This window comes from Dasypus novemcinctus, chromosome 21 (genome assembly GCF_030445035.2).
Source record: "Dasypus novemcinctus isolate mDasNov1 chromosome 21, mDasNov1.1.hap2, whole genome shotgun sequence".
Taxonomy (NCBI): domain Eukaryota; kingdom Metazoa; phylum Chordata; class Mammalia; order Cingulata; family Dasypodidae; genus Dasypus; species Dasypus novemcinctus.
The window spans coordinates 60871555-60896138 of NC_080693.1; the positions used below are offsets into that span (position 1 = coordinate 60871555).

Consider the following 24584-nt stretch of genomic DNA (forward strand, 5'->3'; position numbering starts at 1 on the left):
AAATAGAAAAATTGCTTCATTTTTGGTGGGAGTGTAAAATGGTGCAATCACTTTGGAACAGCTTGCCAATTTATCAGAAAGCTAAGTATAGAATTACCATATGACTCAGCAATTCCACTACTAGGTATATATCCAAAAGAATTGAAAGCAGGGACTTGAACAGGTATTTACACACCAATTTTCACAGTGGTATTACTCACAATTGCCAAGAGATGAAAGTGTCCATCAACTGAAGAATGGACAAACAAAATGCGACATGTACATACAATGGAATATTATTCAGCATTAAAAAGGAACGAAGTTCTGTTTCATGTGAAAACACGGATGAACCTTGAAGACATCGTGTTGAATGAAATAAACCACACACGAAAGGACAAATATTAATATGATCTCACTGATACAAAATAATTAGAATAAGCAAATTACAGAGTCAGAATCTAGAATATAGGTTACCAGGGAACTTTCTTAACTTTTCCTTCCTGTGAGGCAGAGGACAGAGGCGGGGCTATACCCAAGCTAGGAGGAGAGATTCTCCAGCTGGAACCTATGGAGCATTCCTTTCCCTGGCACAGGGTGGCAGTCCCTTTTCTCATTGTCACCATCCTCCTTTCCCAAAACCCACGTGTCTAAAGGTCCCCCCACAGAAAAAGAAGTCCTCAATCCATAAGCCACGATGTAGAGGAGTTTTCCCAGATGTCTTTGTCCAGAGGGATAGAATTAGCATGAGGGGCCTGGATCTAGGGGTTCCATAGTGTTCTGGGGCACACACAAGTCTTCCTGGTCACACCCACAGAGGTCTGAATTTCTTCCTCCAGCTATGTCTTGATGCTGAGCAGAAGGCTGTATTTCTGGTTCTGGCACTCAATCTCCGCCCAGGTCTCAGCAAGTTGGTGCTCCACATTACTGATCTTCTCCTGGATTTGCTGCAGCTGGCCTCAGTAGAAGTTCTTGGTATCTTCCAAGAACTTCTCCAGAGCTGAGAAAAGACTCTAAGAGGGGTGCTCCATCATAGCTCCTCTCCAGTGGAGAACCTAGTGCAAGACTACCAGGTGCTGAGCTGAGACTGTAGCTCCAACGCTAACGCCTGGGCTCTATGTCAGAGTTGCATCCCCTCCTGACGCTGGACTCTCTCTTCTGGCCACTGATCATCGCCTCCTGCTCAATCTGACTTATCTGCAAACCCAAAGAGGCCAGAGACTATAGTGGGCAAGATTCTGCCCCACCCACCAGGATCTTCACCTCCAGGGCCAAGGCTGAGCCAAGGCCAAGAACAAGTCATTGAGAGTGCTGGGTCCCTTTGACTGGGCCCAGGGTTCAGCCTGACATCCTCCCTCAGCAAAGTTTCAAGACCCTTCACAATTTGTCCCCAAACCACATTTGTAACCTTATTTCAAACTTTTCCCACCCTCCAAACACGCACACATGTGCGCACACACGGCATATCGTGTCTTCAGGCTCTATACTGGGTGCTGGAGAACCAGGGAGGACGGAGACACATTTCCACCATCAAGAAGCTCACAGTTAGTGGTTGAAAAGGAAAGTCTAAGGTCATGCATCTTACTAGAAGGAAAGTTAAAAAATGTAATATGGAACTCCATAACGTAGTGAAACCTCATTTGAAATATGGATATGGGGGATATTGCATATATAAGACTGTTTTTACAAAACGTAAATACAAATGAACTAGAGAGACAGAAACAGAATAGTAGCTGTGTATGTCAGGGAAGCATAGAGAGATGGAGAGGTGATGAGGGTTTTTTTGTTTATTTGTCTGTTTTTTGTTTATTATTATTTGAATAATGAAAATGCTCTAAAAATTATTGAAGTAGTAAAATACACAACTATGTGAATATACCAAATACCATTGATTGTACACTTTGGATGAATTTTTGCTTTATTCATATGTATCAATAAAATTGATTTACTAAAATTTTTTAAAAAGAAGCTCACGAACTGAAATGGGAGGCACAATGTATGCTCTACTATAGTCTCCTATCACATGGCATTAGAATAAGTTGTTCATGCTCTGCTTTTGTGCACACACCTGACAGATCCTGAGGTTCTCAAGGGCAGCAGTCTCACTTGGCTCATCTTTGTGGCATCAGTACTTCACATAAAACCTGTCATTAGAAGCTACTTGGTAATGATGCTTGTGTGGAATAAATGAATTGGAAGATGGATGAGTGACAACTGGGTTGAGGGATAGAAGCATGGAAGGATAGAGGAACTGGGGATGGAGGGCTGCAAGGAATACATCCTTTACCCCCTTTCAGTCTGTGTGACCCGGGGCAAGCTACTGTCTCCCTAAGTTGAGGAGGTTGGAGGAGAGGTCACCCCGATTCCTTCCAGGACTGCGGCTCTGTGTTCTGAGAAGGCGGGGAGCACATTAAGGTCAAGTGGAGACCAAGAGGTCACATGACCCAGCCCAGGCCTGTGAGCAATAGTCTCTCCTGCCTCCACTAGACTGTGCTATCGAGTCACTTTCCTGGTATCCTGTCTAGAGCTGGAATTTTTTTTTGGTGAAGGCAGGTAAAGGCGGCAGGGGAGTGGCACTCTTGCCATTGTCACAGCTACTGGGCCCAGGTCTTTGGTTGGGTGCTCATGGCCTGTGGGCAAGAGCAGTGGCCAGGAGCAGGACCCAAAGTGTTGGTTCCAACCTTTCCAGTGGAGGGTGGAGTGGGAATGTGGAGTCTTCCAGAAAGTAGTGGAGTTGTGTGGGATAGTTGCCTATCTTGCCTTTCCCCCAGGGCCCCGGAGAACAGGGTGGGACCTCCTCCAAGCCCACTCTTGACTTCCTTGCCTCCCAGTTCTGAGCCTGCCTTTCAGTCAGGTGGTCTCAAACCGCCATCTTTACCCTCAAGCAAGCCCAGCTCTCCCCAAACAGTAATGGCATCCATTCCTCAGACATAAATCTTTCCCAATGGCACTCAAATCTAAGAAATCTACATTTTCTACATTCCTCTAGAGAATATCAATCTCCTTTGGGGATGGAAACATTAATAATCTCTCGTGCCACCTCAGGGTGGGGATGTGGCTTTTGGAGATTCCTGTGATTCAAGGCAGATCCTCTCATCTTCAGTCACCATTAGTGATTGTTGATATGTTTTTCCTCTGTCTGGACCCACATGGCCTCTCAGATGTGGATGACTCCCCAGTTCCATGCCACAATTCAGCTTGAAGCCAGCTGGTAAGATAGGGACTCAATAGCTGGATCTGGAACCTGGCAAGAAGTCCACATGGACATCAATAACCCCCAAGATGGCAGCTGGAAGACCTCCCCAAGATTCTGCCATCCAGAACAAGACTTCCTCTGGAAGCCAGGAGAAGCCCTGGTTATTCCCCAAGGACTTTATCATTGGGCCCTCACTGGGGATAATGGGAAGGGGGTATTCAATCAAAAGAGCAAACAGCTGGAACTCCTCTCCTGCCATTAGCAAAGGGGTGGAACAATTAACAGTTCAAAAAGCAGGTGCAAGGCCTAAATGTGCTCTCTCGCCTTCTTCTCGCCCCTGTTCCTGCCTTCTGCGCCCTGCTCTCGCTATCTTTCCTCTGCCATGATAGCCACACAAGTAAAACCTGGACATTTATCATCTTTAATGGGGAATTGTAGTCTGTAAATCAGCTTGCTTTATCACTTTTCAGCCCCTTCCTTTCCACCTGGGACCCGTGATCTCTCATTTCTCGTCCCTCCCTGCCTGAATAAATTTCTGGCCTAATTCACCCAACATGCTCTTGAAATTCATTTCTGCAGCATAGTCAAGAACCTAGACAAAATCCAGTAACAAGCTGGAGATGCATTGCCCAGTTGAGAACACCTGTATCCGGGGTCCCACATGCCTAGGGGTATCACACAGGCCCCTCCCACCAGGGTCCTATCACCCCTCTCTTCCCAGTCATCAAGGAAGCACCCTCAAACGCCCCTCCTCCCTGTGTCATCTCCTTGAACCTCCAAACTCCAGTCATTCACCTCCAGCACACCCCACCCTCACCCAGGAAGAAACCAGATCAACCCTTCTCAATGCCAAAACTCAGATAAAAGGACATTCCAGAGCTTCAGGAACACAATGCAGCCCTCTCTGCTCTCTGGGGTGGAGGTGGGACAAGAGAAACCAACATCCCTTCATTCCTTTTCCTAATAACTCACCCTCTTACACTACCATTTATAGAGTGCTACTATGTGCCAAGTATGATACTAAACTCGTGGCCTGTCTGAGCTCATCTAATCCTCCATCAGTCATATGTAGTAAGGGCTTTTTTTTTTTTTTAACTCTTAAACATTTAAAAACTTAGCTGGCAATTTGTTATACGTATATATGCACACACACATGTTAGAGCTGATGCTGTCTACATAATATCCATTTGTGACTATCTTGAATTTCTAAGAGCATAAGTAAATAGGTAAGAGTTGAGACAAACTCACATTCTGATTCCTAAAGACTCCAGGATTTTTCATTTGATTCTCCAGAGTTAGAAAACAAAGGCTTCAGAGACCAATTGAGTGATTTGTCTCAGAAAAGTTTTTTTTAAAAAGAGTTCTTAGTAAGGGCTTTTATTCCTCCCTTTGTAAAAGGGATACTGAACATGGGGTTCAGTATCTTGCCCGAACTTTTCAAGGCCAGTCCAGCTAGGAACCAGGGCTCCAAACTAGACTGTCTGATTCCGAAGGTCAGGATTTTAGACCCCTGGCCAAAGTCTTCAACCCCGGCCCCAGCCCTGGCTTCCCCTCGAAACTTTGTTCACACAGCCAAAAGACTGAGCTGTTGAAACTGATATAGTGACTGGCCAACTCTTTCCTAGCCTGGGGCAGTGGGTGCTACCCACCCCTGGAATCTTCTATACTCACAGATGAGGCTCCTTCCCTTCCCCCTACTATTCCCAGCCACTAAAAGAGGAAAAGACAGTTGCCCCAAAGGGAGGCTCCCACAATCCTGCCTCATTAATGTGCATTAACTCTTTGTATTCTCCTATCTACCCAAGAAGTAGGATTCATCATCCTTATTATACAGGTGAGGAAACTGAGACTCAGAAACTCCAAGGTCACAGACTTCATAAGGAAGACAGCCAGGACGAGAAGCCAGTCTGTTCCCAAAACCTCGCGGTGGACAGGGAGCCACCATGCATGAGAGCTCGTACACGCAGTATCACCAATGTGGCCACGCACTAGCCTGCACCATGCCCAAGCTCTGAGCTAGGGGCTTTGCAAGCATTCTTCTAGTTAAATCTCACAAGCCCATGAAGTAGGTACTTCATGCCCACTTTACAGATGCCGAAACTGAGGCTTGGCAATGATAAGCAATCTGCCCTCAGTCAACCAACCAGACCCAGCTATGGAAGCAGGAGCAGACAGGGTGGAGGGAGGCAGGACTGTCAGTGGAGCAAGCTTTCTCACCTTGGGTTCATGGACCTCCACTGAAGAGCTGAAGAGAACCCAAGAACCCCATGAAATTGTACGCAGTTGTGTGTGTGCTTGTTTGGGGGACAAGGAGGAGAAGATCTAAGACTTTAAATCTTCTCAAAGGAATCCCAGATCCTAAAAATGTTAAGAACCATTAACCTAGCACAATGCCTGGCACGTAAAAAGCCTTTAATTATCTCTTGTGAATGAATGAAAAATGAAGGATGAATGAGTAAATGAATGGATGAGTGAGTATGTTAATGAATGTTCCTCCAGGCCCCAGGAGACACCACCTATGACCTGGTACACACTTCTGTTTCTTCTGGGATGATGAAAGCCATCCTGGGATCTGAGCCCAACCCACCCTCGAGCCCTTTCTCCCAGTCCCAGAAGCCACAGCCAGGTGCTGTGACAAGTTCCAAAGACATGCTTCCTCCCCACATTCTCCCCACCTCCACTCCCACCAATAATCAGGCAGAAGCAGGAATTGTGTCACTCAGCAAAGGAAGCTTTATTGATTGCGGGAGGGGGTATGGCTGAAGCAGGGCCCAGGTGTGAAGTGCTTGGGGAGCAGGAGAGGGGATCCCCAGTGAGATCTGTATCCACACAGGGAACTTCCTAGGCTTAAGCAGTACTGGACAGCCTTAGTTCTTGGTGCGAAGGATCTGCTCATGGGTGGACACCACCTTGCCATCGTGCACATCCACAACCTTGGTGCGGACCTGGCGGCTGGAGGAGGTCACTGTGGAAGAGGGGAGAGAAGGAATTACCAGAGGTGGTCAGGCAATGGGCACGTCAGGACTGGGGGAGCCTAGGAGCTGAGAGGACTTAAGTGAACCTCTTGCCCTGCTGCCATCCTTGCCCTCTCCCCTGATTATCACCTCATTCACTTCTGTTGCCAAAGCACAGATACCATCAGCACATTTCTTTCAGACTAGGGTTAGAGGTTAGGCACAAAATCTATGACTTCAGACTGGAGCGTCCTAAGAACTCAGACCCAACTCCTCCTGTCCAAATCAACCCAAATGGGCTGGCCTTGGCAGGAGACACCCTGAGGGGCCCTGTCCATGGTGCTGGCCACCATAACCCTGGGGTCTGCCAAAGGCACTGGGTGGAGAAAATAAAGGGTGGAGAGCACAGGCCTTAAAGAAGGTTTAGAAAATGGCTTCTAAAGGATGCTGGGTGAGAAGATTCTAGCTCAGCTCCTCAAAAAGCCCCTAACCAACTCCCTAGACCCTCTGGGGAACAGAGGGTGGTCCTTGCCCAGGAATGAGGAGATGCTTACCATCTCTGGATGACTGAGAGCCAGAGGAGAACTGGGAGGAGAGGCTGCAAAGAAAGAAAGTGGCAGGGCTGTTAGACACATGAGGGCCTCAGTGAGAGAGCAGTGGGGGTGTGGACTGGGAGAGGGTGGACACTCACTGGGCATCCTCGCCCTCCAGCAGGCGGCGGTAGGTGGCGATCTCCTGCTCCAGCCGCGTCTTCACGTCCAGCAGGATCTTGTACTCTTGGCTCTGCTGCTCCATCTCACAGCGCAGCTGTGCCAGCTGCTCCTCCACGCCGCTGATCATCTCCTGGATCTGGGCCAGTTGCATGCAGTAGCGGCCTTTGGTCTCCTCCAGGCTGTTCTCCAGGGATGCTTTCTGTGAGGGAGGTAGAGAGGACCGAGGTCAGTGAGAGTGGTCCTTCCTTCCCTCCCAGTCCCTGGGCCCACACCCATGCCTGGCAGCACCCCTACCATGCTGAGCTGGGACTGCAGCTCGATCTCCAAGTTCTGCACGGTGCGCCGGAGCTCGGAGATCTCGCTCTTGCCACTCTGCACCAGCTCGCTGTTGGTGGCCACCTCACGATTCAGCTCCTCTGTCTGGAAAAAAGAGAACACCATTCACACCGGAAGGCTCTGGGGACCAGGTCTCCTGGGTCCCTTCCACCACAAATGGCACCCACCTTGCTGAAGAACCAGTCCTCTGCCTCCTTGCGGTTCTTCTCTGCCATCTTCTCATACTGGTCGCGCATCTCATTCAGGATGCGGCTCAGGTCCACACCAGGAGCTGCGTCCATCTCCACATTGACATCGCCACTCACATGGCCTCTCAGGGCATTCATCTCCTGCACGGTGAAAGAACCGTTGGCAATTAGCAGGCTCCTCAGGGCAGCTGATTGGGGTTCTCTAGTCCTGGCCTGAATACAGTCCTCCCACCACCTCAATTTCAGCTTGTCCCTCTCAGCTTGTCTCCTAAGTTGCCTCTTCCATGCAGTTCTCACCTCTTCATGGTTCTTCTTCAAGTAGGCCAGCTCCTCCTTGAGGCTCTCAATCTGCATCTCCAGGTCACTTCTGGCCAGGGTCAGTTCATCCAGCACCCTGCGCAGGCCGTTGATATCAGCCTCCACGCTCATGCGCAGGTTCAACTCCGTCTCATACCTGGAATGACCCAAGAGAAAGGAATGAGATACCTATTCTGGCCACACTGAATGAATGCTTTGTGCTCTTTCCCTGGCAACTACACCCCATCGCTGGCCCCTTGTGGGAGGTGGTTTCAGGAACCAGTCTTGAAAAGGGTGTGCTTGGGCAGAGTGTCCTTTGATCACTCAGATCTGAACATTCCTGGGGGGGCTGGATTTAAAGTCATGTGGTAGAATTTGGAGTACAGAGTGGCACTTCTAGTTTCAGCCACCAACAGCGCACAAAACCTCCAAATGCAACTACCACCTACACTTCAAGAGTAAGTGGGAAAGTGGGGAATGCCTCACAGCAGTGGTTCCTAAACCTGGATGTGAATCAGAATCATCCAGGTCATTTGTTTAAAAAAATAGCAGAACCAGATCTCCAAGGGTGGAGCCCAAGAGTCTTGTATTTTTACAAGCACCCCAGGTGCAGCCATCCTGACAGTGTTCACCTCTGTTTGGGGAGCACTGCTCCAAAACTGCCCCACCCTGGGAAAATGGGATGCTCTGGGCCACCACTGTGCGCTCACTTGCCACGGAAGTCATCAGCGGCCAGGCGGGCATTGTCGATCTGCAGGACAACATTGGCATTGTCCACAGTGCTCATGAGGATCTACAGGATGGAAAGGACACAGGACATTTGTCAGACAGACATCACCAGCCAGACTTCACTGCAGTCTGTGGGAGGGTTTTGCAGCCATCTCTAGCCTGAGCTCTCCTCCTCCCCACAGACTCCCAAGCCTTCCCACAGCAGCCCAAAGGATAACCCAGGTGGGCCAGCTTTGATCCCAGACTTTGCTGACTTGTGGTCAGCAGAGGGGGAGAAGGAGCCCTGTCTCTAGAATCAAAAGCCCTGGGCCCTGTGTTCTGGTGCCAGTTCTGCCACTGACCCACTGTGAGAACTGAAACAGGTCCCCTCCAGGCCTCAAGGTCCCCACCTACAGATGAGGGAAGTGCTCAAAGCCTCTCTAGACCCTCTTCCTGACCTAAATTCTCCTCTTTCTGCAAAAGCCAGCCCTGCCAGGCCTTTGCTGCTACATGTTTTCCTTTTCAAGCCCACAGGGCATGGGACCTTAGGTGGGATTTTCCCAAGAGATGAGACCCAACTTGTACAGAGGATTAGAGTTTAAAAAAAGAAGACAGACTGAACCCTGCACTTGGCTAGAATTCCTTCCCTCATCATCTAATTTCCCTAATCCAAAAGAGCCAACCCAGCCAGACATGAAGGGAAGAGAGCTGCCTGCCTAATGTGAGAGGCAGGGAGAAGGGGGCTGCGAGGCAGAAGATGCAAGCCCACCCAGGCTCCCTCCTGTGCAGAGGCTATGAAGGAGGCTGCAGTCCATGGTCTCCGTGGGGTTTTCACGCTGTGGGGAGGGGCCAGCGGGTGCGTCGGCTCTTGGGCGGCAACCGCCACGCGCAGACTAATGAGATAATGAGCGGGTTGGGTGCCTAGCCTGGTCCCGTTATAGCCTCACTCCTCCCCCGGGCTGGAGAACAGGTAGCTGCTGCCCGTACTAGAAGGTGGGGCCCAAGGGTTTGAGCCTGAGCATTGTCATTAATTTACTTGGTGACCTTGGGCACCTCTTAAAGCTTCAACTTCTGTTAAAATGTAAGGGTTGGAATCACTGGTCTAACATGGCCTGAGGATCTGGAGCTCAGAAGAATCTGAGCAAGGGAGGGGGATGGGAGAGCATCTTCCCCCAGACTAGCCCTCTTTGGGAAGTTCCATGGCCTTAGAAGAAGGCTGAGGTTGGAGTCTGTCCTGTCCAGGAATCTAAAGGTGCCAGTGACCTGAGGCATCTATTGTTCCCAGAGTGAGGTGCCACCCCGGCCCAGCCACCTTGTTCCGCAGGTCCTCGATGGTGTTGAAGTAGGGGGTGTAGTCTCTGGTCTCAGCAGGCCGCTGCTTCTGGTACCAGTCGCGGATCTTCACCTCCAGGTCGGTGTTGGCCTCCTCCAGGGCGCGCACCTTGTCCAGGTAGGAGGCCAGGCGGTCGTTGAGGTTCTGCATGGTGATCTTCTCGCTGCCCCCCACGAGCCCGTCGCCCCCGCCATAGCCTCCACCCAGGCCGGCACCCAGCCCACCGCCAAAGCCACCACCGAAGCCGCCACCGAAGCCACCACCAAGGCCAGCACCGTATCCCCCACCGAAGCCACCACCCAGGGCCCCTCCGAAGCTGCTGCTGCTGCTGAAGCCACCGCCATAGCCGCCCCCCATCCCGCAGGCTCCCCCGGAGGAGAAGCGGGAGGAGGAGACCGACAGGCCCCCGTAGGCGCTGGGGGCCCGGTAGGACCCTCCGGTCAGGACAGAGGAGATGCGGCTGGAGCCGCCACCCATGCCACAGGCGCCCTTCATGGAGCTGGAGGAGGTGAACTGGCGGCTGCAGGTGGTCATGGTGCCGAGCAGAAAGGAGAGTGAGCGAGTAGTGAGCTGGCGGAGGAGAGGAAGGTGCTCAAATGTGTCAGAAAGGGGTATGAGTGATTTATAGTCAGGAGCAGGGGGCGGGCCTGGCGTTTTCCATTCCTCTTGGCTTTCATCACCCGTGGGCCTGTGCCAACTCCCAGCCAAATCCCTCCTCTCCTCCGTCTCATCATGTCTGTGAGATTTTACTGGGAACTCATTGTTTGGGGTGTTCGGGGCTTTCTTATCCCGCCAGGCGTGATTCACACGGGGAGGTGTGGGCCCGCAGGCTACACTTTCCCGTCAGGCTCTGGGAGCCGCAGCCCCCAGAAGCCCAAGTGCTGAGCTCAGCCAGGGTGAGAGGAAGCAGGGCCACTCTGCATTGTAAACCTGGTGGCCTGTTAGCACCCCATCAGCCAGGTGGACCTCTCCTTCCACGTGGAAGCCACAGGTCCAGTGACCCATGCCTGACTGGAGGAACGCCAACGTGGCAAGGTCTCCTGGGGCAGAACACGCCACCGTCAGTGTGTTCTATAAAACAAGACAAGATGGTCTCGGGGGCCTCCCAGGCCTAACCTGCTGGCTGTGCTAAGGAGCCTGGTGCCGCCCTGCAAGGGACCCAGACGGTCAAGGGGCTCAGCCTCCCACCCCTACCCCCATGGAAGGGAAATCTGGGCAGCCTTATCCGCAGCCCTGGGCACAGACAACTGTGTTCCTAAGGGGAGGATCTCATGCCCTTCTCAAGCCCACGGATGGGACCTTGACATTGACAGCTCAGTCTGGTCAAGGGCAGGTGGCCTTGGGGAAGAGCCTGGAGTCTGGAGTTAGATGAGTCCAGGCCCTGCCACTCACACCTGAGTGACCCAGGACCTGGCTGCTTACCCTCTCTGAACCTCAGTTTGCTCTTCTGTGAAACGGGAGCCTGCAGAGTCTTCTCTGAGAGTCAGATAGGACAATGTCCGTGAAAGGATTGAGGGCCTCGAGTGTGGCCCGGGGGCCGGTTAGCATGACTGTAGCTCGGGCTTGGCTCCGCAGGAGGCAGAGCAACCCCCTGTGGATGTGCTCTCAGGCCCCAGAGGAACCTTGTTGGGGGGGGCAGGGGCTGGCACAGGCACCTCACTGGAGAGCCTTGTGGAGTGGTCAGGGGAGTTGGGGGGGGGGGGCCAGCGAGCAGGCACCTGGGGGTGTTGCAAGGCCCTGCGGAGGATGTGGCCAGAGCTAACCTAAGGTCCCTGGCTCCTGAGGCCCCAGGACCAGGGGACATTTCCAGGAGTCCATTTGGTCCTGCTGTGAGGGGGCTGTATAGAAGGGTCTCAGCCGTTTCACCCACACCCAACACGCCCACCAGTCTTCCTTTGAGAGGAGCTACCCCCCAAGCCAGGAGGTTTGACCCAGCCCCAAAGGCCTTCTCCCAGACAACCTCCAAAGGAATCCCTGTCCAGCCCCACCCACCCGCCACCAGCCCCTCGGCTCCAGGCCCCTGGCAGGCACGTTGGGAGGAATGTGGTCATGCCTGGGGCTGCCCGTGTCCCATCTCCCCAGACAGGTCCCAACAGCCCCCGCTGGAGGCTCCAACGTGCTTCCTAGAAGCAGCTGCTCCCAGAAGGAAGCAGAACCTGCCCACCACACCCCCACCTCCCCCCCTCCACTGCCACCAAAGCAGAAGTCAGAGAGGCCCTTTCCCTAAAAAAGCACAGCAGACAATGCTGAGGCAGACTCTTAAGGCTGTGGGATCCCCAAATCTGCCGCGCTGAGGACTTGGAAGGATGTGAGTAAGCCAGGGCCCCACCCCAATCCACCCGCCACTGACAGACACCCTTAATCTCTTTCCAAAGAATGATCCCCCCACCCTAGGCCCAGCCCTACAATGTACCCAGTGAGAGGCAGTGGGGATTTGGGTGGCTGAGGGCGCCATGCTTTCGTTGGGAGGCACGCTGTTGGCTGTAGGAGGAGAAAGGGAGGGTGCACCCCCTGGAGAGAAATGAAAGGGATCTGGGGAGCAGGACCAGGGTGCAGGGCCCAGTACCCCTTTCCTCTGTGTCCCCCACCACCCTGGTTCCCTCCACTGCAGGGATGGGCCCCCTGGAGCACAGGACACAAGCATGGCTCTTCTTCCCCTTCTCCTGGTCCCATGGGACCCAAAAGAAGCTCCCTCCTCCCCCTCCTCCAAGGGGAACCCGAAAGACCAAGACTGGTAGGAAACCAAGGGCAGATAAAGCCATGCCCACCATCTAAGAGGCCAAGGCGCCCTCCCCACCCTCATGGATTCCAGAAGTCCGGCTTGGGGCACAAGCTCTTCTCCCCGACCCAGGATTCAAATCCTGACAGGGATCCCGGGGCCAGCTGCCCTTCTCCCCGCAGACGTGAAACCCAGTGACCTCAGACCTACAGACAGCGCAGCCAGGCAGGGAGGAGGCAGGGTGCCATCCTCCTAATCCCCACTCAATGCCTGCGAGGCCCGAGGCTCACGATCTCACAATGAGAGATGGTTTCTGGGTGCCAGGCGCTAGTGGGATGGGAAGAGCGGGCACAGCAGATAACCCCTTCCCCAACCCTCGGCAGACCCTCCCTCCAGCCTGTCCCAGGAAAGGAGGTGGGTTAAGGAGGAGACAGGGCAGTGCCCCTTTGGTGAGTGAGGCTCCCCGCCAGCCTGGGAGGGGGGGACAGATGCCAAGTCAAGCAAGGGAGGCGGGTAAGGCCAGCGGCCCCCCACAGAGCAGCCTCGTGTGCTGGGGACTGCGCTGGGCCCTCAGGGGTGGGCGCCTGAGGAAGGAGGCCACCTCAGTACCTCAGTACAGCCCCTCCTGAGGAGAGGGGCTTAGCCCCTGCCCTCAGAGCACACGACGTAGTGGAAGTGACTGAGCCTGGCCCGAGGAAGCCGCAGCCTGGAAGGGGAGAGAGGATGTACGTCAAAATGACATTAGATACAAGTAAACATGGAAAAAAAAAATGCAGACCAAAGCAGTCAGGGCGCTACACAAGGTACAGAGGCGGGTGGTGAAAACTTGCTGGAAAGCTGGCAGTGATAAAATATGGGCGGGGCCCACTGGAAGAATCTGGGAGGCATCGTCAGCTCAACACATGAGGGACCTGGGCAGCGGGAGGCAGAGAGGTGCAGAAACCTCAGGCCTTGAACGCATACTTCCCACTAGCCAATGTCTCTGGCTCTTTCCCAGAGACAACGGCTTCCACGGGGCAAGAGGCTCTTGTGTATTTTTTAACTTTTTGTTTTAGGCTTTCAAGAAGAGTTGCAATAACAGAACAGAGAGGGAAGCAGATGTAGCACAAGGGATTGGGCCCCCGTCTACCATATGGGAGGCCCCGGGTTCAATTCCCGGGACCCCCTGGTGAAGGCAAGCTGGCCCCCGCCATGGAGAGCTGACAGCCCCCGCCGCAGAGGCTGGAGCAACGAGAGGATGAAACAAAGGTAGACAAGCAGACACAGAAGAATGTGCTGCAAATAGACACAGAGAGCAGGCAGTGAGTGCAGGCAGTGGGGGGTGGAATAAATAAATAAAATAAATCTTTAAAAAACGGTACAGAGTTCATGTGTACCTTCCTTTTGAAGCAGGCTAGAATGATAGGGAAGCAATAGATGGATCTGGAACCTGGCAGAGAGTCCACTTGGACATCAACAACCCCCAAGACGTGCTGAAATACCCCCACCCCCAGGATTCTGCTATCCAGAACAAAAACTTCTTCTGGAAACAGGGAAAAGCTCCAGATATTCCCCAAGGACTTTATCATTGGGCCCTCACTCGGAGATTGACAGGTGGGGTGATCAATCAAAGCAGCAAACAGCTGGAGCCCCTCCCCTGCCATTAGCAAAGAGGTGGAGTAATTAATAGTTTATAAAGCAGACGGTGAGGCCTGTGCCCACCCTGCTCTCTTACCTCTGGACCTGTTCCTGCCCAATGTGCTCTGATCTCACCATTTTTCCTATGCCATGTGGCCACGCAAGTAAACCTGGTCATTTATAACCTATAATAGAGAACTGTAGCCTATAAATCAGCCCTCTTTATCACTTTTCAACCCCTTCCTCTCTACCTAGGACCACTGCTCTGTTATTTTCTCCCATTTCTCTTCCCTCCCTACCTGAATAAATTACTGGCCTAAGTCACCTGGCATGCTCTTGAAATTCATTTCTGCAGCATAAGCAAGAGCTGAAATAAAATCCAGTAACACTTCCACCTTCCCCTAACATTAACTATTCTATTAACAATGCACACTCATCAAAACCACGAGATTAGCAATGATAGAATCCAATGAATGAAACCAGAGACTTTGAATTTAACCCATTTCCCCGCCAATGTCCTTTTCCTATTGCAGGACCTGCGTTTCGTTAGGTCTCCTCTTAGTCACCTCCAATCTGTGACAATGTCTTAATTTTTCTGTGTCGCTCATGACTTTGACAGTTTTGAAGAGCACGGATTGGTTATTTTGTAGAATAGCTCTCAAAATTTGTCCACTGTTCTCTCTTGAAGTTCTGCATTTTGGCAAGAATATCACAGAAATGACATTATGTCCTCCTCCATGCATCCTATCAGGCAGAGAGAGTATATAAGTCATATGTCAACCTTGTTCCCTTCTACCCTGGGTTTCTCCACTGGGAAGTTACTATTTTTCCCTTTGGGATTAATAAATATCTTGAGGAAAATACTTTAAGACTATGCAAACATGCTGTTACTCCTTAAATTTTCACCCACCGATTTTCTCATCCATCAGTGTAGGGAGAGAGCCCTTAGCACCCACAAGGCTCAAAAGCCTCACTTGCCCTAGATTCTTTGAAGGGCTGTGGCTTTCAGGAGAGACTTTGAGGAGCAGGGGGATGAGGGGGAGGGGGTCCAAGCCTAAAAAGGAATGCTTTCTCCTGTCCTCCAGCCCCGAGCTGAGACTGGGCCTCCTTGAGCCCTCCCCGTGCCTTGTCCGTGGCACCCCAGCTGAGTTCTCTTGGAGAGATGATGTCTGGAGTCTTTTCTTAGGCCTCTGCCAGCCCTGGGGAAAAGAAGGGGGCAGTCAGGATCACCCCCATGTCACAGGTGGACAGTCTCAGAGTCAAACGGCAAGTTGGAGCCTTCCTTGGGAGGCCGGCCCCAGGGCTGAGCATCTCCTCCCCCCTGCCCTGCCTCCCCCTGCCCCTCTACACCCTCCCCTGCTCCACCCCCTCCCCACCAAATCTCAGTCATCTGTTTGAGAGGATGAAGATTCCCAGAGCTCACAGCTGTCACCTGCAGGGACCATGGGCTGGGACCTGGGCAGTCCCAGATGTCAGTCTCTTCTGCCAGGCAGGGCCAGGCTAGCGTGGGGGCCAAGGGCACATGGTCAGGCACACGAGGCAGTCGGGAGTCTGGAGCACCTCCCTGGAGCCCTGGGGTCCCCTTTTCCCTAGAGAGCTCTGGCACCTCCTGGTTTCCCAGGCCAGCCTGCCCGACCTGGGCTGACAACACAGATAAGTGAGGCCAAGTGTTTCAGCAGCCATGACCTTGTCTGAGCCTCCCAGCTGTGCTGCAAAGCTGCGGAGCTCTGCAGAATGGAGTCTGACCATCCCACACAAGAGCTGAAGAAGGTTTAGAAGTTGAGGAACTTCCCAAGGCCACAGCAAAGTGACTCAGCCAGGATTCAACCCCAGCCTACCTTGGCTGCAAGCCTCACTTTCCAATGGCTGGTTCCCCTCCTGTGAAAGAGTCCTCAAATGTCAGGGCCAGAAAGGGCCTCAGGACTATGGTGTGGACCATTGACCATGAGGTGCAGCGGTGCTCAGAGATGTGTTCACCAAGTGCAATGAAATGTCTCAGGATGATGGAGGAGGTTGTTGTTGTGGAAGGAGGAGTGGGATCGGGGGGTGGGGGGTATATGGGACCTCATATTTTTTTGACGTAACATTAAAAAAATAAATACAGACCAAAAAAGAAACATATTTAAAAAAGGGCCTCAGGAGTCATCTAGACAAGTCTCTTAATTCTGCAGATGGAGGGTCAAAAGGTCCAGAGAGGGAAGGTACATGTCCAAAGTCACACAGCACAGCCTGCTTTGAAAGTAAAAAATGTTTAACAAATGTGTGTCCGGATTCTGAGCTAGGCAGGGGGAGAATATGTAGCACAAAGGGTGGGGTGAAAAGAATACTGCTGGCACCCCAGGATCACACTCACATTAACACCCAGGGACAGCATTAGACTGGGTCACAAACTGCCATGGGCTTGCCATACAGGGAAGGTACAGCTTAAGTTCTCCAGCCAGTTCTCCACGATGCCCCACCGTTACCAAGCCCCACCCCCAATAGGCCAATCCTCTCCTAACCCCACACCCCCTCCCATCTCCAAGCCTTTACCTGCCTTCCCACTTCTGTCCAATCTTCCTACCCAGACTCCTAACCTTCGTTCGTCAAGGCAGAGTCTCGTGTGAGACACACGAGCCCAGCTTGGTTACCCTTACTCCAGTCTGTGTGGCTTAAAGTAGGAGCTCAATAAGGGAAGGAGGGGGAAACGGACTTGGCCCAGTGGTTAGGGCGTCCGTCTACCATATGGGAGGTCCGCGGTTCAAACCCCGGGCCTCCTTGACCCGTGTGGAGCTGGCCCATGCGCAGCGCTGATGCGCGCAAGGAGTGCCCTGACACGCAGGGGTGTCCCCCGTGTAGGGGAGCCCCACGCGCAAGGAGTGCGCCCGTAAGGAGAGCCGCCCAGCACAAAAAAAAGTGCAGCCTGCCCAGGAATGGCACCACACACGCTTCCCATGCCGCTGACGACAACAGAAGTGGACAAAGAAACAAGACGCAGCAAATAGACACAGAGAACAGACAACCAGGGGAGAGGGGGAATTAAATAAATAAATCTTAAAAAAAAAAAGTAAGGGAAGGAGGAGGGAAAGGGAAGGTAGAAGAGTAGATGGATGGATGGATGGTGGGTGAGTGGGTGGATGGATGGTGGGTGGGTGGGCAGATGGATAGATGAATGCAAGGATGGCAGGAAGAAAGAAGGATGGAAAATGGACAAACGGAAGGAGGATGAATGATGGGTGGATGGAGGGTGGGCAATTGGATAGATGAAGGTGAGGAAGGAGGGACTGAGAGATGAATGGAAGGTGGGTGGGTGTGAGGGCGCCGGTGGTGGGCAGGATGGATGGAGCACAGAGAAAGGGCATTCGGCCGAGCCTGGGGGCAGAGCGGACAAACATCCTGGAGGAACTCTTAACTAAGCTGAACTGAAAGATGAGCCGTCGCTAAGCAAGCACAGGACCTGAGAAAGGACACCCATGTGCTCAGGGAAGCAACGGAGCAGAGAGGGAGAGCGTGAAACACTGGCCTGCTGGAAACTGCGAGCAGATAAGCAAGGCTGGAGCTCACAGTCCAAGGCTGGGTCCGCCTGATGAAACCGAGAGCAGAGGCCGGGCCGAGGCGCCCGGGCTCTGTCCTGATAGCAGTGGGCACCACTGAAGGAGTTTAAGCAGGCGAGTGATGCTGTCAGGTGAGGGCTTTCCAGAGACTTCTCTGGTGTCCATGTGCAGCCTCCTCGGGGGAGACAGGGAAAAACGGTAAGGAGGGTGTAGCTTCGCCTTTCCCAGCCCTCTCACTGCTTCTCTGATCCGTGGCCCCATTCTAGGCTCACCACAGAGCCTGAGAGGGCCACACAGGGTCTTGCCACGGTAGGTGCTCAGCGTGGCCACTGGCTGTGAGTATTCTGCTCTGTTTTCTCTGTTTTGTGAGCTGAGGAGAGCCCAGAGCTGAGGCACCACCAGGTGGGGCGGACAGCACACGGAAAACTTCCTGGAAAAGATGAGTTTTGAGTCAGGGATTGAAAGAAGGGAGAGCGCTGGATGGGTGGAGGGGAGAAGACATTCCCAGCCCGGGGCGTGGCTGTGGGAACCCTGGCACCCAGTGGTGAGTCGAGCACAGTCAGCACCCGGGAAAAGGCTGTGTCAGGGGTCCTGCAGAGCAGGGCTGACAGCACAGAGGGAAAGGACAGAGGGGGAAGGGTTCCCGGGCAGAGAGAAAGGAAGGGGTCTTTTCCTCCAGCCATCGGCTCAGGAGCAGGTCACTCCCCGCCCCGGACTGAGAAGGGGAGCGATGGATGGAGAGGGCCTCTGCTGCCGGTCAGGACGGGGCGCCAGCCTGGCCTCCACCACGGACCAGCCACGGGGGCTGGAGCGTGTCAGGGAAGCCCCCAAGCCTCAGTTTCCTGTGCCAGGGGCAGAACCGTTCCCACCTCGCAGGATTAGCTGAGAGGAGTAGATGATTCAGTGAGGTCATTCACACGGGGAATGTTTGGTAAAATGTTCCCTTCAGTTAAAGCCCTAGTGGGCCAGTGGGGGCCACTGGGGGCCAGTGGGGGCTGGGGAGCAGAAATGTGCTGCTCTCCAGGGCTGGAGCACTGCAGTGGTGGAGGAGGAAGCGAGCAGGAGAACGGGGAGAGAGGAGGCAGGGAGGCCTCAGAGAACTGCTGAGGCCACGGCGGAGGGGATGAGCTAGTGCGGCTGTGAGGGCCTGGCAGGGTGGAGTCTGCGGGAACAGGGCAGGCCTGGAAACACAGCTGAGGAAGAGCCAGCGGGGGTGGTCTGAGTGCAGGGGAGAGGGCTGGCTGCTTCTCATGGGCTCACGCTCCGAGGCTGGAGGCCCAGCCCTGGCTCCTCCTGCCTGGGAGGGCAGGATATGAGGAGGCAGCAGCTCAGGGCTCCAGTGGGGTCTTGAGGCCCAGGCAGGCCCCACAGTCAGTCAGCATCCCCCAGGGCCTGTTTCTCCTCCCAGGCCTGGCTGGTGGTGCCCTGGAGGCGAGATCTGCCAGGGAGGGAGGAAGGAAGGAAAAAAAAGGCATTTCTGTTTCATTCAATTCCAGAAATGAGTGTGGGCAGCAAGGATAAAAGACGCATGTAGTAAGACTAAAAACAGTCAAGAGTAATGGAAACATTCTAAAATTGATGACAGCACAACTCTGTGATGAAAATGAGAGCCGCTGAGTGTACACTTTAAATGGACTGTACAAAACACGGGGCTGCATAACACAGGGAACCCAGTGGTGGAAGATGGACTGTCGTTAACAGGACAGATATGAGAAAGTTGTCTCGTGAATGATGACAAATTAAGGAACCTGAGTTTTTGAGTTTTAACTCCCTAAGCTAGTAGTAGGCTGGGGGGTAGGGGGGAATGGATGGGAGTGAGTGAGGAGGTGTGAGTGTGTGTTTTATACATACATATATTCATATATATAGTTTTGTTATAAATTGTTCTAGAATAAAGGATGTGTAGCACTCAATTTACAAATAATACAATGTACTGTTTATTGCAAAGCCCATAGAGTCCACTGATTATCACAAGATGTTTTCACTGATTTTTGTCAAACTCTTGCAACCTACAGTTGCAACTGACAAAAATGAACAATCCTGACATGAATGCTGGTTGATATTTCTGTGTACTTAAAAGAGTAAGACGAGAGTGAAACAACAAAGACCTATGTCTTAATTTATTCGTCAATGATGTGACACCTTTACTCAACTTTTTTTTGTTAGTCACAATGCAATGGCCTAGATACACTTTTAAGGTTAATCTCCATTACTAACATTTTCCATCACTTTATAAAGCCTAGACAATCAACAATACAGTATCTCAAGCTCTGAGTGTTAGATTTGCCGATTTCTGCAGTATAAATGAGCCCACCCAGGCTGATTTCAAGCTACCGATATGAAGTCACTTCACACTGAGCTGGAAAGAGATGTGCACTGGCACACCATCACATGGTAGATAACCACTATCTACTATATGGACACAATGGTTATGAAGAACTCCAAAAGTACAGATAATAACAGCATATAGTAAAATAATCAGGAGGTAATGAATTTGAGTAGTTGCTACTTTGTTTTCAATATAATTTATTTAATTGTGAGTGTATATAATTTAATTATTAGCAGTGGCTGTATTTAACAACCAGCTTGCCAAATTCCTGAAATTTTAACAACGGACTCTCAAGAGCCACTATGAGCCTTGAAATTTTGACCATAAACAATAGGTAGGAAGAACAAATGAACAGCTGTTACAGCAAAGCCAGGAGTTCTGAACCATAGAAACTCACAACCGGCACTCCAGAAAGGTGGATGAACAAATTTATTATGCGTGGACCCAGAGGAGAGTCAATCTCCAAATTCTAAGCCCTGTTTTTCAGTTTTCATGGGTTTATATAGGATTTCAGGTGGAATCAGCAGAACTTTTGTTCATTGGCTAACACAATGCTAGGCGAAATTTTGCAAGCAGGGGTGTTACTGAGGCAGAATGCAGCAAGGTGGCGGGCTGATTTACAGAAGCAGGGGGACATCACTCGTTTGATATCTTCCTGCCGGGCTGTGCTTTCACAGGCTGATTTACAGGAGCAGGGGCAGGAGTCATTCACCTGATCTCTTTCTACAAGGTCATGCTTTCACAGGCTGATTTACTGAAGCGGGGGCAGGAGTGACTTGTTAGGTATTTTGTAAGGTTGCACTTTTATTTCTCAATACAGCAAGGCAGTGGTGAAGGTCATGGTTGTGGCATTGATGGTGGCGGTGGTGGTGTGGTGGTGGGAGGGAAAGGCAGGTGTGTAAAACAAAGCCCCGGGGACTTGTCTCTGGGTGAGACAGGAGACCATTTTGAGCAGCTCTCGCTTAGTGGTAAAACACACCCCCTCACAGACTGGTTCCAAGAAGCTGAATGACTGGAGGGCTTCTTGCAAGCCAGGCCTGAACTCTTCTTCTCTTCCTCAGAGCGACCCTAGGAGGCCGGGATAACGATCATCTCCTGTTCACACATTAAGCAGCCGAGCCTCACGGAGAGAAAGTGGAGACGCTGGTTCAAACCCACGCAGGTCTGGTCCCAGCTTATTGTTCTTCTCACAGGGCCAGCTTAGCAGCTTATTGTTCTTAGCAGGGCCAGCTAAGTTACAATCCTTGCCATTTGGGCAGATGGGCAAGCATGAGCCACTCCTTGGGCCTTGGTAAGCTCCAGAGCCCGAGGCAAGGCCAGGTCACCCCGGGCACAGCTGCCCTCCCCATGAGGGCCATCCCGGGGAGAAGGAGCACCAGAGGCCCCATGCCTTGCTGAGATGCCATGAGTCGTACCTCCCATCAGGCCCTGGATGAATCCTGACTGACGGCTGTGCATTTCCACCGCCCACCTGCCCCGTGCCAAGCGCAACAGCTGGCCCAGAGCAGCTTCTAAGTGCGTGCGGGGATTCCCTGGCTCCTGCGGGAACGTGCCTTCTCTGCGAACCTGACCAGCCCAAACGAGCCGGGTTCTGCTCCCCTGGGAGATCCGCACGCGGGCAGCACAGGGTCCCTGTTCCTGTTGTGACACCCACTTACCAGTCGCCCATCCTTGGTAAGTCGCTCAACCTCCTTGAGCCTCTTTACTCACCCGTCAGATGGGCTGGGTCAGGTGCGGGGAGGAAGTGGGCAGTCTTGGCAGAGAGCAGGCAGGAGGAGGCGTTTGCTTCAGCTCAGCCTCAGAAAGCTGCCTCTCCAGCCCTGCTGTAAGAATCAAGTGACGGCAGTGACGCAGTGACGCATCAGGCAGCCTTGAAAACTGTCAAAAGGGAGGGGAGGGAGGGATCAAGCATCCACTGGGAGCCTACAGTGCGCTATGCCGTCTGTTATTAATTTGGCCCTCACATGAACAGAGTCAACACTAATATCCTAAGTATATGGACAAGGAAACTGACTCTCAGAAAGGTAAGGGCTCTGCCCAAGGTCACCCTCCAAGTTTAACCCCAGATTGCCTGCACCTTCCTTCCGCTAACTCAACACTATCTTCTGCAAGGTGCTGTGATCTTTTTTTTTTTTTCCCTTCTCTTAACCCCACCGCGTTGTCTGCTCTCTTGTGTCCATTCTCTCTGTGTTCTTCCATGTCCCCTTGCATTCTCGGCAACACTGGGAATTTGTGTCTCTTTTCTGTTGCATCATCTTGCTGCATCAGCTCTCTGTGTGTGCAGCATCACTCCTGGGCAGGCTGCACTTTTCGCGTGGGGCACACTCCTTGCGCGTGGGGCTCCCCTACATGGGGGACACCCCTGTGTGGCAGGGCACTCCTTGTGTGCAGAAGTACTGCACGTGGGCCAGCTCACCACATGGGCCCTGGACCTCCTATATGGTAGGCAAATGCTCTATCAGTTGAGCCACAGCCTCTTCCCTCTGTGATCTTATTTGAACTTTATTTTCCTTTTGGTTATCACTTGTAAGTTGTGTAGACATTTTATTATCTAAACACAAAATGAACTGAAAATCTATTGTAGTCATAAAATTGACAGGCCAGAATATGATGAGTATGTGCAACCCATTTTTAGTTCAGAAGTTGATGTGGAATTCCACAAATTGAGGAACCGATTCTTTGGTTTTTAGTTTGTTTTTAATTGCTTCATTCATATATGCACATACCACACTTGATGTAGAGGTATAAAAATGTATGCACTTTTGTCCTTTCCTTTTTTTCTTAGCTCTGCTCATTTCCCTTTTTCCCCATTCTTCAATCCCTCTGTCCCTTCAGCCTCCTACCCCATTCCCTAGGTACTCCATGCTGATAACTTCATACGTATCCTTTCATATTTTGGGTGTTCTTATAATCATATATATGAGTATATAAAATGAATATGTCTTCTACATGTTACACACACATGTGCATTTACTTAGATGGGGGACTGGTTATTGTTTTCACCCAAGCGAAATAAACAATTACTACCTGTCTTCTTTGCATCATGCATTTCTCTCTCCACAAAACCCTCATTGCCACCCACCATAGCTCCAATTTGTTGATTGTGATGGCTGCTGCATGCTCCATTATTTACTCAAACTGTCCATTACTGATGAACGGTGACTTTACTGTTCATTTTCTGTTGCTACAAATAATGCAGCAATAAATATCCTTGCACATATGACATTTTATTCTTTCAAACATTAAACAAAATCCTTTAAATAATTTGAAAATCACTTTTGCTTTGTAGTCGAGTGTTCAGAAGCCAGAATGGAGCATGGAAGAATTAAAAATCCTTGGGATAGAACAATAGATGAATTCTTTCTTTTTTATATTTCCTTTTATGTTGCCCACACTAAGCATGTGGTAGATAAAAACTGGAAAGAATGAAACCCGTCTGTTTTCTATGGAACAATCCTAAAAATTCTGGGAAAAAGAGGCCCTTGAGACCCAGCAAAATGCCAGCAGGAGGCAAAGTCAGAAATGGACTCTCCTTCAAGGAGCTGCCACCTTGGCTTTAACATATCTTCGTCTGCTCGAGGCCCTTCAGGGGCCTTGAACTGTTGGGAAGGGAAGGGGAGGTGGACACAGCACTTTGAAGGAAGGGCCAGGTGGAGCAACCCACTTGCTCCTAGACTGGGCTCCATCCCTCCAGGGCTCAAGAAAGATGTTTGCTTTCCCTTCCAGGGCAGCTCATCAATACCTATCCATGGAGGCTGCCTTGTGCCAAGGCACCAGGTGCAGGGGAGCCAGGCAAGCTGCCCTCAAGGATCTTGCTTCTAAGAAGGTTCCATGGAGACCCGAGCGAGCAGAGACTTCTAAATTGAACTTGCATGGCTTGACTGCCCCAGATCTTTACTGAGTGTCACTGAAGAGCTGACTGCCATCTAAGGCTCCTAGGGGATGAGCAAAACAAAAAGCTTCATTTGTGTTTATGTTTCAGGGAACCTCAGCTCTTCAACAACAAGCTACAGCAGTGGGAAGACAAGCCTAGGAAACTGTTGAGCTTAGACAGTAGGAGGGACACTGAGCTTTTTAGAGCTCTCGATAACAATGGGCCCAAAGAAGGCAAAACTTTACGAGCTAACCACTAATTCATTTACATCAGCTGATGCACTTTATGGGCTATCATTAATTCTCACTCCGGCCATTGTTTTAGGACTTTGTATTTGTCTAAATTCACAAACTTTGACACTCACTCAAACATAAGGAATCTGAGGGTGTGTTCCAACTACACAAGTGGCAAGGAGTACTTGACAGCATCCAGTGTAGGTTGTGAGGATCTTAGGAAGTAGGGAAGGCCAGTCAAGAGCTAAATGCAGCCTGATGGCAGACTTGAATCTTAGCTTGAGAACACCAGCCAGCAAGGCATTTCTGGTGGAAAAGCTGGTTCCCTTCATGAAGGGGAAACACATTTCTGCTTTGATGCTGCCCTTCATTAAAAGGGGCTCATGTTTTGTTTCTGCAGGATACAGCAATGAACTGGAGAAATGTGGGTCAGCTCCCAAAGGGTTTTATTAGTAGCTATGAGAACCTAAGGAAGTTGGGTTTTTTTCCTTAATTATTTTAGGCCTCAGGTTCCTCATTGTCATAAGGTGGCCTTTCCCATGGAAGTCCCCAAGAATCCCCTAAGTGGCAGCATGTGC

The 24584-nt window shown here is 51.5% G+C and overlaps 1 protein-coding gene across 1 annotated transcript; it reads right to left on the minus strand.

Moving 5' to 3' along the window:
* Window positions 1-5882: 5882 nt before the first annotated feature.
* LOC101436121 (keratin, type I cytoskeletal 14) lies at window positions 5883-10308 on the minus strand. The gene is made up of 8 exons (XM_004471620.5): window positions 9681-10308; window positions 8371-8453; window positions 7661-7817; window positions 7343-7504; window positions 7134-7259; window positions 6818-7038; window positions 6681-6724; window positions 5883-6137 (listed from the first exon to the last, which is right to left on the minus strand). The coding sequence occupies exons 1-8, from the start codon at window positions 10233-10235 to the stop codon at window positions 6040-6042; spliced, it is 1446 nt and encodes a 481-aa protein (XP_004471677.1). The 5' UTR covers window positions 10236-10308; the 3' UTR covers window positions 5883-6039.
* Between the last annotated feature and the right edge of the window lie 14276 nt (window positions 10309-24584).